Source organism: Apaloderma vittatum, unplaced genomic scaffold (assembly GCF_000703405.1).
Source record: "Apaloderma vittatum isolate BGI_N311 unplaced genomic scaffold, ASM70340v1 scaffold34131, whole genome shotgun sequence".
NCBI classification, from domain to species: domain Eukaryota; kingdom Metazoa; phylum Chordata; class Aves; order Trogoniformes; family Trogonidae; genus Apaloderma; species Apaloderma vittatum.
Genome location: NW_009697969.1, coordinates 1 through 14,153, shown reverse-complemented (window position 1 = coordinate 14,153; position 14,153 = coordinate 1). Strand labels below are relative to the sequence as shown.

Here is a 14,153-nt window from a genome sequence, read left to right as displayed (position 1 = left end):
GCAACAACAGTAAGAGCAGAAGAAGCACAAAGTCCCAGCAGTGCTGTGCATCCTGGCTCTGTCCTGTTGTGGAGTTATTGCCCAGGCTTCACACACCAGGTTTGCCCGCTCGCTTCAGAAATCACCAGCATTGCTGGTCTGAATTGACTTTAAAATGTCATTTTTTAAATTTTGAGTCTTGGATCTCTGGTGCCAGCCCCCTTGGTTTCCTATCCTGAGTTTCCTGGCAGCTGCTTCCACGATCCTCTCCCAGAGCAAGAAGGCACTGGAGCATGGAGAGTCTTCAAGCAAGACTAGAGCATCTCTCTGCTGCTGGGTATGTAGTGTCTGCTTTAATCCTCTCCTTCCCTTTGTCTTGATAGCTGTTGAATGGCCTTTTCCCACTGAAACCCTAACTTTGCTAGTCAAAATTTTCCCTCAAAGGACAGCTGAGACTGCTGCAGGGTGGGAGGAGAAGGAGATTGCCTGGCTGGGGAGAGACTCCTTGTCCCCACCAGGTTTTCTAGTCTCTGGAGAGTCGCTCCAGATGTCAAGCCTGGGAAATGATACTCCTTACCAAATGTTTGTTTTCATTAGATTAAATAGCTTTATGGGACGTATCATTCTGTCTGCAGTGGCCGAATTCTTATCCTTGGAGATTTCCTCTGGCACTGGTGCTTCAGCCTGAAAGTGTTTTCTCTGATCAGTTCTGTATTTGTCACTCTTAAACCTGCAGCTTTTTGTCTGATCTCCTTTTAAGAGGCAGGGAGGTCAGAAACTCCCGTTCAGCTACCTCTTGTCCATTGAACAACTTGTAATGGCAGAGCTGGTCTCTAATAAGTTCCACAGCAGCCAGGAGCCTCCTCTTTCTCCCTCCAGCACCCTCTAAATAACCACTAAAGTTGCTCTTACCCACTGCCAACGAGGTGATCCCTCTGAACGACTTTATTATGATTTTCTTAGAGTAATACAATGATTTGCTGTGCTTCCGTTAGAGGAGGAACAGCTACGTTGTTCTTGGTATTTGATCTTTCAAGAAATGCCTTGCCCTTCTCTGTGTTGCATGCTTCAGGGAATATATCTCAGTCCCGGCTACACAGGTTAGCAGAGAAGTAGAGGAGTGAGACCAGAGGCCCTCAGAGAAGGATGTTATAAAGACCCAGGAGTGATCATCTCAAGAAAGCCCCCTAATTGGTGTGTTTCTGTACTTCCTCTGCTCACAGCCAGGTGCTTGGGTTTTTTTACAGGAAGAGAACCCGTGTCTTCTGTGAAGAATTTCTGTTCCCAAAGGTGCTCAGCACTGCAGCAGACCTATGGTCAATTTACTCCAAGCCTGTCCCAGCAAACAGCAGAGAGCTGTGGACCTTGTTTCTGCAGTGTTCCTGCATCACAGCGGTGATAGGAGGCCTCTTTTACAACTGGATGTTGGCTTCCCTGGAGTACTCCTGGCATCTCTCCATTGCCATGGCCGTGTCCTTCAGCCTGCTCCTTCTCCTGACCCTTTTCTTGGTGCACCCTGCCCGTTGTGTCTTCAGTATGGTCATGCCGACATTAGGTACCAAACAAGGCCGGAAGCTTCTCTTGTCAACCTGCATCATGATAGTCGTGGTTAACGTGACACCCAACATCATAAGCAACATTAAAATCATCCTGCAGGTTATTAAGTGCATCTGCAAGAATTCCTCTGAGAGTCTTTTGAACTCAACTGTCCTGCTAAAGTCAGCTTCCTGGGAGTTTGGGAGTGCAGTCCAAGAAACTGCTCATTCCATTAATATTTATAGGCCTATGAATGGACATTTTAAGATTTCGTTGCTTAAGAACAGCTCCTTGATTTACCAGCAAATGCACCTTGCTAGTGAGAAAATTGGCAGGGACTTTTTGGCTGCTGAGGTACTGGTCAAAGACTCTGTACGAGTAGGCAACAAGCTGGTCGCTGGCTTCTCCATGCTCTATCTCTGTTTCGAGTCCACCTGGTATTTGAAAAACTACCTCACCAACATCCGCTTTGACAATTTTTACCTCACTGAGAAGCTGGAGCGTTTAGCAGCCGACAGAAAAGCAGCTCATCTGCTGGTGGACTCATCCGAAAACCTAATTCGACCAACAGGCTTGAAGCTGTCCCGGGAAGAAGTGATGCAGTGCCTTGTGCAAGCCATGCTCCTCACCGTGGCCCTGATGCTGATGCTGGTGGTGGTGGCGATGGACCACTTTGCCTTTGGCCTGGCAGACACCGCGGTGAGAAAGGTGTCTCAGTTCTCCGTGGTGCCTGTCACTCTCAGCATTGAATACAGCGTAAGTACTGGGGTCCCCTGTCCTTCCTTGCACAGGAACCTCAATGTGTATCACCTCATGGGAAGTGGCAGTGGGGATCGCAGTCTTTGTGGCTTTATTTACACAATCTTTACCTTCCTGCCCAACAGCTACCTGGAAAAAAAATGTAAAAGGCTTAGGCGGGTGGAGGTAGAGGCTGAATCTCAGTTTCTCCTTCCAGGGCATCAGATAGCAGCATCCACTCCAAATTGCATCCTCTTGGGAGTGAGGAGGCGAGCAAATAGTGCTTCACACAGCGGTCAGATGTCCCTGTATCTCCAGGTCCCTTCCCTGGTGTCCTTGTGGCACTGTTCCTCTGCCGGAGCGTGGGTGCAAGCACAAAGAGAAGGGGGAAGCAGATGAACATGTCTCTCAGCTGTGAGGATGTCTCCTCATCTTACTGCACAGACCATTCTTTAAGCAGAAAGTCCTGCTCACCAGCTATGTGGTCACCCTGTGCAATCCTTTTCCCAAGCCTCCCTGGTTATCTGTTTTGTCCGGTCTAGTTCTGGTTTAGTATTTTAGCTCTCTTCTTCTCCCATGCTGCCTGCCTCCCTCCCTGATCCTGGGGTTCCTTAGTGCAGATAACTGCTTATGATGGATTTACAGTAAAATAATCAGAGCTTGGAAAGAAACTTCTAATATTCAAATAGGCAGCCACTAATACTGCTGTCTGGACTATGCCTTTCATCGTAAATCTCACACAGTGAATGCCTGTTATGATCTCTTAACAGCAGATAAAGATGACAGATAGGACTGGGTCTCACTGTGCCAAGTACTCAGCACCTAGAGACCATGCTACGTTAGGTACCAAACAAGGCTGGAAGCTTCTCTTATCAACCTGCATATTCTCATTCAGCCTGAAGTGTATATGTACTTCAATGTCCTTCTCTTAATGCACCCAAACAAGCTGCAATGGTGATTACAAATCTCCAGGCTGATGTTTTTGTGGCAACTAGTTGATTTTGGTTTGTTCATATCCCCTCTGAGTTTTAACTCTCTCTATTTCAGGCTAAAATAAGGATCCTGCCCTTTATTCTCAGACTTTTCGGGCTTCCTGATGAAGAATCACCACTTCAGGACTTTAAAAAAGACTACCTCCACAACCTGACCTTCAGCTCTTCTCACTGCAGCATCAGCCCCCTGACACCTCCCAACCCCTCTGTGCTGCTCGTCGTGGGGCTGCTCTTCTGCATCCTCTACGCCACCGTATTCCTGCAAACCTACGCACGCCGCCTGTGCAGAAAAATCGCAGGCTCCTTCTTTGAGAGCAGGGAGGAGAAGCGAGCGCTCTACCTCTACAAGAGGCTGTCCAGGAAGCGCAAGGAGGAGCAAAACTCTTTGAGAAACTAAGGGTACTTTGGGAAATCCAGGTGATGCCTGAGACCAGTGGCAAGGGCTGGGCACAGGCTTCTGCAGCAGGGTCACGCATTGAATTTTACAGTTGGAGAATTGTTTGGAATCTGGGGAAAAAATATTTGCCGAAAAAAGGAAAAAAAGGTGAAATGTCACATTTTTCATTGGTTTGAGAAAAATGGGCTAAATATGCTCTTTTTCCCCTTTTCTCTTCTTCTTTCTTTTAACCTGGAAGGTCTACAATCAACTGTTCCAGGGAGATAGCTCATATGATTTGGAGGGCATTTGCAGCACTAGGCAAGGCTAACTGGGAAATATGTGGAAGTTGGGTGGGGGAAGAGCTCGTTTACCTCCCACACCTCATCCATGCTGGAAAAAGTATGATTCTTTCTTTCTCAAGTTATCCCTTCAGGCAGCAAGAAAGGAAACTCATTTGACTTGATTGATTTAATTTTCTGGGAGGTTTTCTTTCAGGTTTCATGCACAGAAACCTGCATGGACTGGATAAATATTAGCTTTTAGAAGATAGTTTATTTGCCTAAAAAAGTTTCATTTCAGCCCACTGAAATAAATTTCAAACCAGTATGACCATGAGATGCATATCTTGAGCATGGGGGTTGGTGGAAATCAGCACATGAGGAATTTATGAAATCGCTTCATAATGGCTTCTCAAAATAAAATATGAATAAAATAATGGCAGGACCTCAGAAGAGGATGATGCCAGTCAATAAGGATCAATTTGGATGTAAGTCTCTTTTCCCAAGTAACAAGTAAGAGGACGAGAGGAAAGGACCTCAGGCTGTGCCAGAGGATTCTTAGATTGGATATTAAGAATTCCTCAGTAACAGAACTTGAAGGGCTGATCTTGTGTGGACTGAGCTGGTCTTACATGTTGTGTCATTTAAAACTTGGAAACTATGGCGTTGTATCCAAGATGCAAAAATCCATCACTGGGGCAGCATCTGAAACATTATTTTTGAAAGAAAGGCAGATCAGTCACCTCTCTAAGGGTAACAGCCGGAGGACAGGGAGTTAAATCAGTGCCAGATTAAAAACAAAGCAACTTTGCAGCTTTTCGTCAAAGCTTCTCTATTATTTTCCTCCGTTCTCCCATTAGTCTTCATTAAGGCAATTATTTGACATAATGCACTTCATTGAGATTAAATTACAGAAGTGAAGTGACAGCTGCAGCTAGATGCACTGAATTCTCTCAGCTTCTGTATTTTTTTAAGCGCCTATGTAACAAAACCTTAGCTTGTTTCAGGTACATATTTATTAGGAAAAACTGACCCCAGTCCAGAGTAGTTCTCCCTACCTTCTCTAGAATTACCTTCAGCTGTCACTAAATTTTAATGACTAAGGACTAATCCTGAGGATGTTGCTCTTCTAGAAGTGAAAATGTAAAAAATCAGCTGTAAAATTCAGCATCAGGCAAGTCTTGATTAGCGTAATTACATCTGCTTGAAATGTATGATAATTGGTGGAAGATACTGCCACTCTGCCTCTGCCCCCAGGGTCTCAGGCTTCACAAACCTTTCCTGAGGGCAGAGATGTGCTCCCATTTCTCTTTTTGCAGAAGAGGTTAAGAATGAGATTTTATGAAGCTGTTTGGTGGATATCACTGCTGTTCCAGCTGGTTCATTGACAGGGAACCATGGGCAGTATAGCCTCCAGGGCTTTTAGCCTGAGTAGCTGCACAGAAACCAGCAGAGGAAGAATTTGGGTTTGGAAGGTGAACACCTTGCAGAGCACTGGTGGGGAGGTGAGGGCTGGGTGGTTTAAGGAAAACTGGCTTTTGTCGTGGAGATCCTGAGGTGTATTGCTGAGAAAGGAGGGTAGTAAATGCTGTGAAGTGTGACACTGTGCTGTGAACTGTCATGTCGTTAGCGTCAGAAGGGTTTTTGATGCCCATTATGGTTATTTTAGAGGTGAAGTTGTACTGATGCGAAAATATGTGTGTACTGAAGGCTGAGATACTTGAATATTACTGAGAAATCAATGCCCATGAAAAGACATTGTTAACACAAGAGTTCTGTTGCTTCAGTAGATGTGATGAAAATACAGATATGCATCATACATAGTGAAATGCTGAATCTATTTTGAGGACTGGCCAGCATGGCTGGGAGGATCTTAACCCCTGCAGTAACTTTCTCACCTCCATGGGAAGCAGAAATGGGAAAGGAGGCCCCGAGGAGTGGAGGATGCTCCAGCCATCCCTGCTTTAACAGGAACAACTTGTGCAGCGCATCAGCCACGTCATCCCCCGGGGCCGAGCCGGGCCATGATGCTTTCCCTGGGCAGGGGGGCTGGTGGGAGGCAGAGTTGCTGGAAATTGGTTTGCTTTCCTGCTAATTGTTATTCCTCGGAAAGATAAAGGTATGACAAAACAGAAAATGTTACCCATTATTGAGTGATATTATGTGCTCGAGAGGTAAGGTGCCCTGCCAAAGTTTACTTAATGATGCAACAGAGAAATACCAAACAGATTTAACCAGCAGGCAAAGTTAATTTTTTCACATATTCTTATTAAGTAGGACTATTTTACAAGCCTTGTTATTTGCTATGGGATTTTCATTTCCACACTCCCACTCTCACTTCTGCTCACAGCAGCTCTCGTTTCATTTGTTTCCACGCAGCACTCGCCTCCCGTCTCGCAGGGAGCAAGGCTCTGCTTCCACCCTCGAGCCCCCAGCGCTGCGCCCCAGCTCCTGCAGCAGGTCCTGCACGTCCCCCTCCTTGGCAGGGAGGTACCTGCTGATGTGCTGGGTCAAACATTTGTGTGCAACGAGCCAGGACTGAGGTGCTCAGCGGGGTTGCTGGGGAGCACTTGGTGATGGATATGGAACTTCCTTGCTCTTGCTCAATAATGCCCTCACACCTCTGCTGACACCAGCCTTGGCCCTGCTGCCACAGCTTGTCGTTGTAACTCAAATCTACTTCAGCTGCCACCTGTGGAAGCATGGCCAGTGGTTTTGAGGAAACCAGAGCAATTCATTGTACCCACAGATGCCCTTCCCTGCTGCTTGCTGCTACAGACCTGGCTGCTGCAGTAACCCATGGGGGACATGAGAACTTGGGGGGTCCTGGAGGGCTGGGCAAGAGAGGGGTCTTGCATAACTGGTAGCACTCTCTTTTTCTTTGAAGAGGAACCAAAAATGTGTCAAAATGAGTTGGAGATGCGAGACAGCTGCAGAGAGAAGGGGAGGGAGCTTTCCTAGTCCTGTCTCTTTCAGATACAGATTGCGTCAGGGTTTCACTCTGAACTCAATGCCTCACATTTTGCAACAAGGTATTTCCAAATTAGCTGTAACAGGCCTTCAGCCTGCAAAAGAAGGAATGGAAATGAGGAAGAGCACCTTTCTCAGCCCCCCGATTTCCAAGACTCTGCACATGGCTGATTTCCAAAGGTGATGAGACATATGACCACCAGCTCACCCTTCAGGTGCTCAGAGAAGCCCTGAGAAGTGTGATTTCAATCCAGCAACTCCTGTGGTTCACAGGGCATGTGAGATGTTGTGGACATGCTGAGGAAATTGAGTTAGTCAGAGGTTTGTCTCTGTCACATCTCAGACCTTCCCAAGGACTACGGCAGCAGCAGCTCTGGGTTTCTTTGTAGATAAGCAACTGAGGACATGAAATGACCAGAAGAAGTATTTTCAACATGCAAAGGTAAGGTGGGAAAAAGTACCACATTTCCACGCATTTCTTGCTTATATGTTGTTCCAGATGAACTTCCTCTAATTCCTTATCCTACCTAGAAATAGCTGGGGAGATGCTTTCATGTCTGAGAATGGAGAGAAGCCAGTTCTGTGAATTTATTTCCCAAAATACACGGCGATATGACTAGTCAGGGGTGATCCGTGGCTTGGATAGGAAATTTTCCACTGAAGTAGACTGAGAAACTGAAATGATGAAGTTCAAAGGCTGAAAGCTTCCTCTTCCATTAGTTGGAAATATGCTATGGCTGTTCAGACAATGAAACAGGAACTCTGTGAATTACAGGAGGGAGCTGGTCATGGATGAAAGCTCAGCTGGGCTGAGCTGAGTCACCTTTTCCTTTTATCAGAGGAGAGAAAAAATTGCTCCATGTGCCTGATGCTGCATGCTCTGCACTACCAGATCATCAGCAGTGCTCAGTTTACAACTCCAGTCAGGTGGATGTGTGGGGTGGGGGTAATTTTGGACCCATCTAGTCTTACCCTAAAAACCCCAATGTCTAAAACCAGCTCTCTCAGGAGCAGCTGATATTGCACACAAGGTCCTAGGCTCTGTGGGAATGAGCATGGTGCTAATGATGGGGCTGATGGGACGAAGGAGCTTCCTCTGGTGTTAGAACAAGTTTGTCTCAGAGCACTGAGAGCTTTTTCCTCTGGCTGGTCGTTGCAATGAGCAGTACCTGCAGGAGAAATTGAAAATTCATCTGAAACTCTTTGAAACCACTAATTGGGTGGAGGAGGCTGCCTAGCAGCAACAGATGCTGTGATTTCACCCACTGTGCTTTGGGACTAACCGAATTAGTGGGTAAGGAATGATTCTTGCAGCATCAAGCGTGAAGGTGGGTGAATTAGAGACACTTGTTTGGAGGGAGCATCTGTGACAGCGGGACCAGAGAGGCAAGCTTCAGCCAGAAATTCTTCTGCGCTTTCACGCCCTAGAGAGTTAGGCAGGGAACAGTGATGGAGTTCAGCAATTGAGTTCAGTGATGGAGAACCTTACGGACATTAATTCAAGCAGGTTTCTGGATATTTGCGTTGAAACTGATTAAGGACTCAGAGCATTTTTCCACCCCTGTGGTAGATGTACTGTCACTGCCTGGGAACTTCTGCCGGGAAAAGTGAAGGGCACACTGCTTGATGTGACCCTCGTGCTCATAGCGTGACCCCCAGACCTGGATGCCAAGTGAGGGTGGCCTCGTGTCTCCTGGTGCCTGTTGTGGCTCTGCACACCGGTGAAAGGGGAGCAGGAGCAGAGGTAATGGCTGCTGCGCCCATCAGGCGTGAAGTGAGGTTGTGCCAAGTGCTTGTTGTTACAGCATTTCAGGGTTGACGCTTGAATGTCACAGAATGTGAAATAACCTGTGATTACAGTCTAATTATGCTGCCAGGATTTTCTTTTATCATAATATTGCATGCAGTGCATTTTTTCGTCCTCAGCATTATCACTGCTATTATCCTCCAGGATGCCACTCCAGCATCTCATGCACCCTGAGTACTGCTTTTGGGAGCTGCCGCTTTCTGTGCCTGCCCCAAGCATCTCCCACCCAGCATGTTGTCCTCAGGATGAACCGTGGGGTGGGCAATTCAGATCGGATGTGATGCAGCCAGTGCCCAAAAGGCACACTGAAAGATGTGTCATTTTTCACACTCTGCTTCAAGCCTTGCTGCTTTTGGCAAAGGCTCAGCTTTGGTTACCCAGACCACAGTTTTCTCTTACAGCCATTCATTTCTGCCTTAGGTACAAGACCCGGGAAAGCCCAAGGCTCTCAGGGCTTCCCCTCCACTGTGCTGCCCTGAAAGCCAAAACCTCCACCTGCTGCTCTGGCTTTTTGCTCACCCAGACAGAATTCCTGACGGACTGGGCGCACTGGAGCAGGCGGCAGAGCTTCTCAGCGACAGAAAGGGTTGTGAACCCCAACTTGTTGCTGAGGGCAATGCCTCGAGCCCTGGAGGGACCATAGGGTAGGCAGGGGCTGCCATGGGTTCTGGGCTTGGTGGGAGGGGAAGGGGCACTTTGGGCTCCTTCTCTCCTGGTTAAATCCCCTCTAGGAGCCTGCAGCCATCCCAGAGCCAGCACGGCTGGTGACACAGAGCAGGGCAGGGGATCCCTTGGTACACGGGATGTCAATGTTTGTTTTCAGAGGCTTTGTAAAGACACACCGTGCCCTGGGCTCGCTTGGCTTTCCTGAAACCAAACACTTGCAGCAGCAGGGGGTCGAGAGTGGGGAGAAAAGTGGAGCTGCACAAAGCATCCTTTCGTATGCTGCTATTGTTGTTATTGTTATCTGCAGAGCTGCATAAATCCCCAGCAGTTTGGTTCATTGTACTTATCAAATCAGTCTAATGCATATTACTGCAGAGTGATTTTTTTTTTACTATTCAGGCTGCCTATCAAAGAGTTCAGGCCTTCCAGGAGCTACTTTGAACAGCATTTGAAGGATCTGCCTATTAAAATGTTAATAAAGACAACTCACAAATAAGGTATACTTAGAAACTATGAGTTAATTTGGGATGCTTTTGCTTGTATGAGTAAGCTGCTGGACATTGGGGACCGAGCTTGCAGCACAGTGAGACAACAGCCATCATGCTCATATAGCTCAAAAAACAGAGCAGCCTAATTCCACCTTTGTTGTTAAGTAAGTATTTACCCCTGTGACCCAAAGCTGGTCTCCTCACGGTCTCCAGCATCAGTGAACAACTGCTGCATTGGTCCATCTTGCAGTATTTTTGTTAAATGCCAACTGCCTAATGCTGGTGGAGATAAGGTGTCGCAGTCTCTGCTTAGAGGGGTAACAGGTTACCCCCTCCTACAGGCTCCACAGGATGAATCTAGTTTTGCAGTGACTCTCTAATGACATTTTTGGGGAAAGATCAGCAAATATAACCTTTTTATTCTTTAGCAGGCAAGGCCATTGTTGGCAGAAGGACACCTCCCGAAGTCTGCTCCCCACTGTCTCTGCCATGAGTGGGACAACCTACTCTGACAGCAGCTCCCTGCTTCAGAAATTCAGGTTTTTATACCAGAGATGGCAGGTGGGAGAGGGAGAGAGGCAGCAGAGCCAGCTCTGTGGGGAGCTTTGTCATGGAGCCAAACCACTACAAATACCCAGCATGGACTGTTTTGGGTACCTGCTACTGGTGAGAGTCTCAGGAATGTCTGGTCCTGGCCAAGCTCCTCATTTGCTCCTCATCTGTTTTCTTCTATTTGCTAATCTCTGCACAGTGAGATACTTGATGGCTCGGGTTCTGAATGCAGCAGGGAAACAGGGGAGGGGAGAAGGGATTTTTTTTTCCCTCCCGCAGTTTGCGAAAGTGACCTAGCTTTGATTTTTTTAAAAGCTTATATCATATTATTAGCCAAAGAAAAATCACCAAGTTTCAAGATGTTTTATCATAGATTTCATAAAATATCTTTAGAAGAGATTAAACAAACCAAAGGGAAACCTACCTGAAAGCCAGGAGGCAGGTCTGTGCCAGCCAAGCTAGGAAGAGAGGAGCTGCCTGTGGTCAATGAGCCTAGAAATAGCAAATCATCCCTGCTGTCACTGAGGGCTAGGAATACATCATCTCCATGGGACTGCATTGCCATGAGTTCAGTGCTACAATAAGTGGTTGGAGTTCCTTAAGCCTGGCAGCATGAGGCAGGTTTTCCAGTCAATCCCTCCCTCCCTCCCCCAGGTACTATGGGAGATACCGCCTGCTCCTTTCCTGGATCTAAGATATTCTTCCTTGTGTTCCACCTTGAGTTTTCATCTACAGAAAACTATATCAGTGCTGCCGCCTTAATTTTTTTCCATTCTCTCACTCTTGTCTTCATCCATAAGTTTTTCCGGGAAGACCATATGCTGTTCTCTTCCACATAATTGGCACAGATGTGGTGCAGCCCAGGTCAGGGATCTCCAGGAGCTGCATCCCTCCAGGGATGCTTTCCAGCTCACAGGCATCGTTAGAAAACCACCAGCCAGTTCATTTTGACGTGCATGTCAAATATACCCAGATCGACTTTGCATCTTTTAAATTCCTTGACAGCTGCCTTTTTGCTTGGGTTTGATCTCTGAGGGCATTAACCTATAAAGTCCCAAAGCGATTTGCTTTTAGGCTGTGGCTCTCGAACAAGGGAAGGTAATTTTGTCAGAACTTCTCACTCCTTTGTCTTCCGAGGGAGCAATAACTGCTGCTTTTAACGGGCTGACTCATACCTGGTCTCTAATAGCACTTGTCACCCCTCAGACTGCTTTGAATTGCTGCTGAGCACCTTCCTCCCTGCTCCATGCTGAGCTGCAGGGGTGCAGAGGAGGGAATTTCTTCCCCATGATTGCTTGTAATTTAAAGTTTGGCAGTTTCCCAGAGCCCCAAATCCTGTAACTGAGCCCCCCTAAACCACCTGTATCTTCTGTGGTTCAGCTTCTCCAAATTCACAGGCATCATGTGAATACAGCCTCTGTGTCCCAGCTCTAACAGCAGAAGTTTTATGGGTTTAATATTTGTAGATTATGAAGCACCAGAGAATGGAGAGGTGTTTGTTACAGATCTAGGTAAGAGGATCACTTTCTCCTGTTTTTTTTCATTAAGTATGTGCATCTTCAGAGGTTTTTTTCTGCCCAGAGGACTAAATGAGCTGCCTGCTGAGGCTGAGTGAGAGGGATGAGCTGCACAAGGAGACACTGAAGCTGGTGCTTCAGCTGGTGAACTTCACAAGCAGGTTCAGTGCTGCTAACTCAGCCCTGGGGCTGCACAGTCTCCGCTTCCCAAAGAATTAATGTCTTTGACCATCAAAATACTTGTTTTTCAGTCAAGCTCTAAGAAAATATTTTTGTGTCAAGCTGGTTGACGGTCTCTTTCTTCCATACACACCTCAGTCACATGCTGTACGTTTTAGCTGCTGAAGGAGTCTGTAATGGAAACGTTAACCAGTTGTCACAGCCTGACCGTTTTGACAACATGTAGGAGATCTGGCCCAGATTGTATGCATGGGGCATAGGCAACCACCCTCCCCAGCCCAGCCTTGTGATGGACTCACAGATTAGCTCAGGGACTTGGGCAGGCGGAGTTGATTCAGCTGGGTGATTTAATGCTGTTGTTATCGTTCTGCTAATAACTACTGAATTGTCGGTGCCACAAAGCAAATTTTTGAGGGAAGTAATTATCCCAAACAATGTTCCAGGTTTTAACTAAAACAAAAACTTTCTCTAGTCTCCATGGGAGTTTATTTTTGTTTTCTGTTCCCATAAGGCCAGTTCCTGGAATGGGTTTGAGGAAGCAGATGAACTTCAAGAGCCCCCTCAGGACGTTTATTCAGGGTTTTTCCCCTGACAGCTACCTGAGCCTCTCAAAAAAGTATGTGATGGATGCCACCAGACTGGTCTTATGCAGAGGTAGCTGATTGGTATTTCTGTAACGCATGCTAGAACAGTGGCGAGTGCGAGAGCTCAGGTGGCAAGCTCCTGGTGAGAGGCTGCAGGGTGATGCAGAGGGAGAGGCAGGGGAATTTGGGCTGTTGGGATGACTATATAAGAGGCGTTCTGGCTCCAGAAGAGGTGAGGTGACTGCCTACTCAGTAAGTGAATGCAGTCTAAATAGTATTATTAAACAGCTGTAATTTCTATGGGGATTTTAAAGTGAATTTACATATATATATATAAACGGAAAAAAAGGAAAAAAGGAAAAAGTTAGAGCAAAGTGCAGCCTAGAGAAGTCTCCAAGGACAGGGATGGGACCTGCTGTGCCTCCACAGCCCTGGGCCATAGGGCAGAGGTGCAAGTCTGACCCTGGTGCAGGCTGCTAGCAGAGCCCTAAGGAAAGCAAACAGAAAGAGGAGGATATTTGTCCTTTATAACTGACTGAAAGGTGAATGAAATTTCACAGGAGGGAGAGAAAAACTACAGGCATTGTCCTCTGTGGAGCCAAAGGGAGACACAATGCTTCCCAGAGAAAAGGGGAAAACATTATTTGCCACAGCAAACCAGAGCCTGGGGACAGACTGCTGCTCCCTGGCCTAAGGCAAAACGCATTTTATCCACCCAGACTTGTACAGCTCAGGCTCAGAACTTTGCCTGTGCTGGATTTGAATCACCCTGCATCAGGACGATCCTTCACATTTCATGTATGCGCCTCACTGTCTGGATTAAGGGACTCCTCTGCCTACTTTTGAAATCTAATCTAATAAAAAAGTGACCTTTCCTCTTGTTCTTTTCCTTCACTCGACAGGTTAGAAGACCCTTAGCACTTCATGTCTGCGAACACAGTTGCTCTTTCAATCTGAAAATGCATTTTCTGACAGGCTGCAGCGATGTCAGGAGCAAGTGTGGAGCTGCCAGCAAATTCTGGCTGCTGCTGCCCATCAGCGAGATACTGGGTCTCCCCGTCTGACCGTCAGGGAGATACCTACATCCCAGCCTCGGCGTTGGCAAGATACGGGATCTCCCAGCCCGGGACTGGGTAAGCCTTTCCCCGAAGGAATGACAGTGATGTGCTTGTTTGGGACAGGGGTGGCTGTAGGAAAGATGATAGGAGGCTGGGGACACAAGGCACCCACAGTCCGGAGTGGCCCCGTTCAGCCTCGGGCCCCCCGGGGTCTCCGGCCTGCCTCTCCATCCCCTGCCTGGGCTCCTTCCTCCTCCTCCTTCTCCTCTTCGGCTCAGAGGGGCGCTAGGACCCTGCGGGCGCAGGCGGAGGATGCGGGCGGGAGGCTGATGGGGGGTCCCAGGGGCTGAGGCAGACCTGGGGGGTCGCGGGCGGTCCTGGGGTGGTCCTGCTCGTTCCTGGGGTTGCTGGCAGCTGGGGGAGGTCCTG

The 14,153-nt window shown here is 47.5% G+C and overlaps 1 protein-coding gene across 1 annotated transcript; it reads left to right on the top strand.

Moving 5' to 3' along the window:
- Window positions 1-272: 272 nt before the first annotated feature.
- On the top strand, window positions 273-3,642 carry LOC104280250 (osteoclast stimulatory transmembrane protein-like). The gene is made up of 3 exons (XM_009877834.1): window positions 273-316; window positions 1,227-2,271; window positions 3,301-3,642. The coding sequence occupies exons 1-3, from the start codon at window positions 273-275 to the stop codon at window positions 3,640-3,642; spliced, it is 1,431 nt and encodes a 476-aa protein (XP_009876136.1).
- Window positions 3,643-14,153: the final 10,511 nt, after the last annotated feature.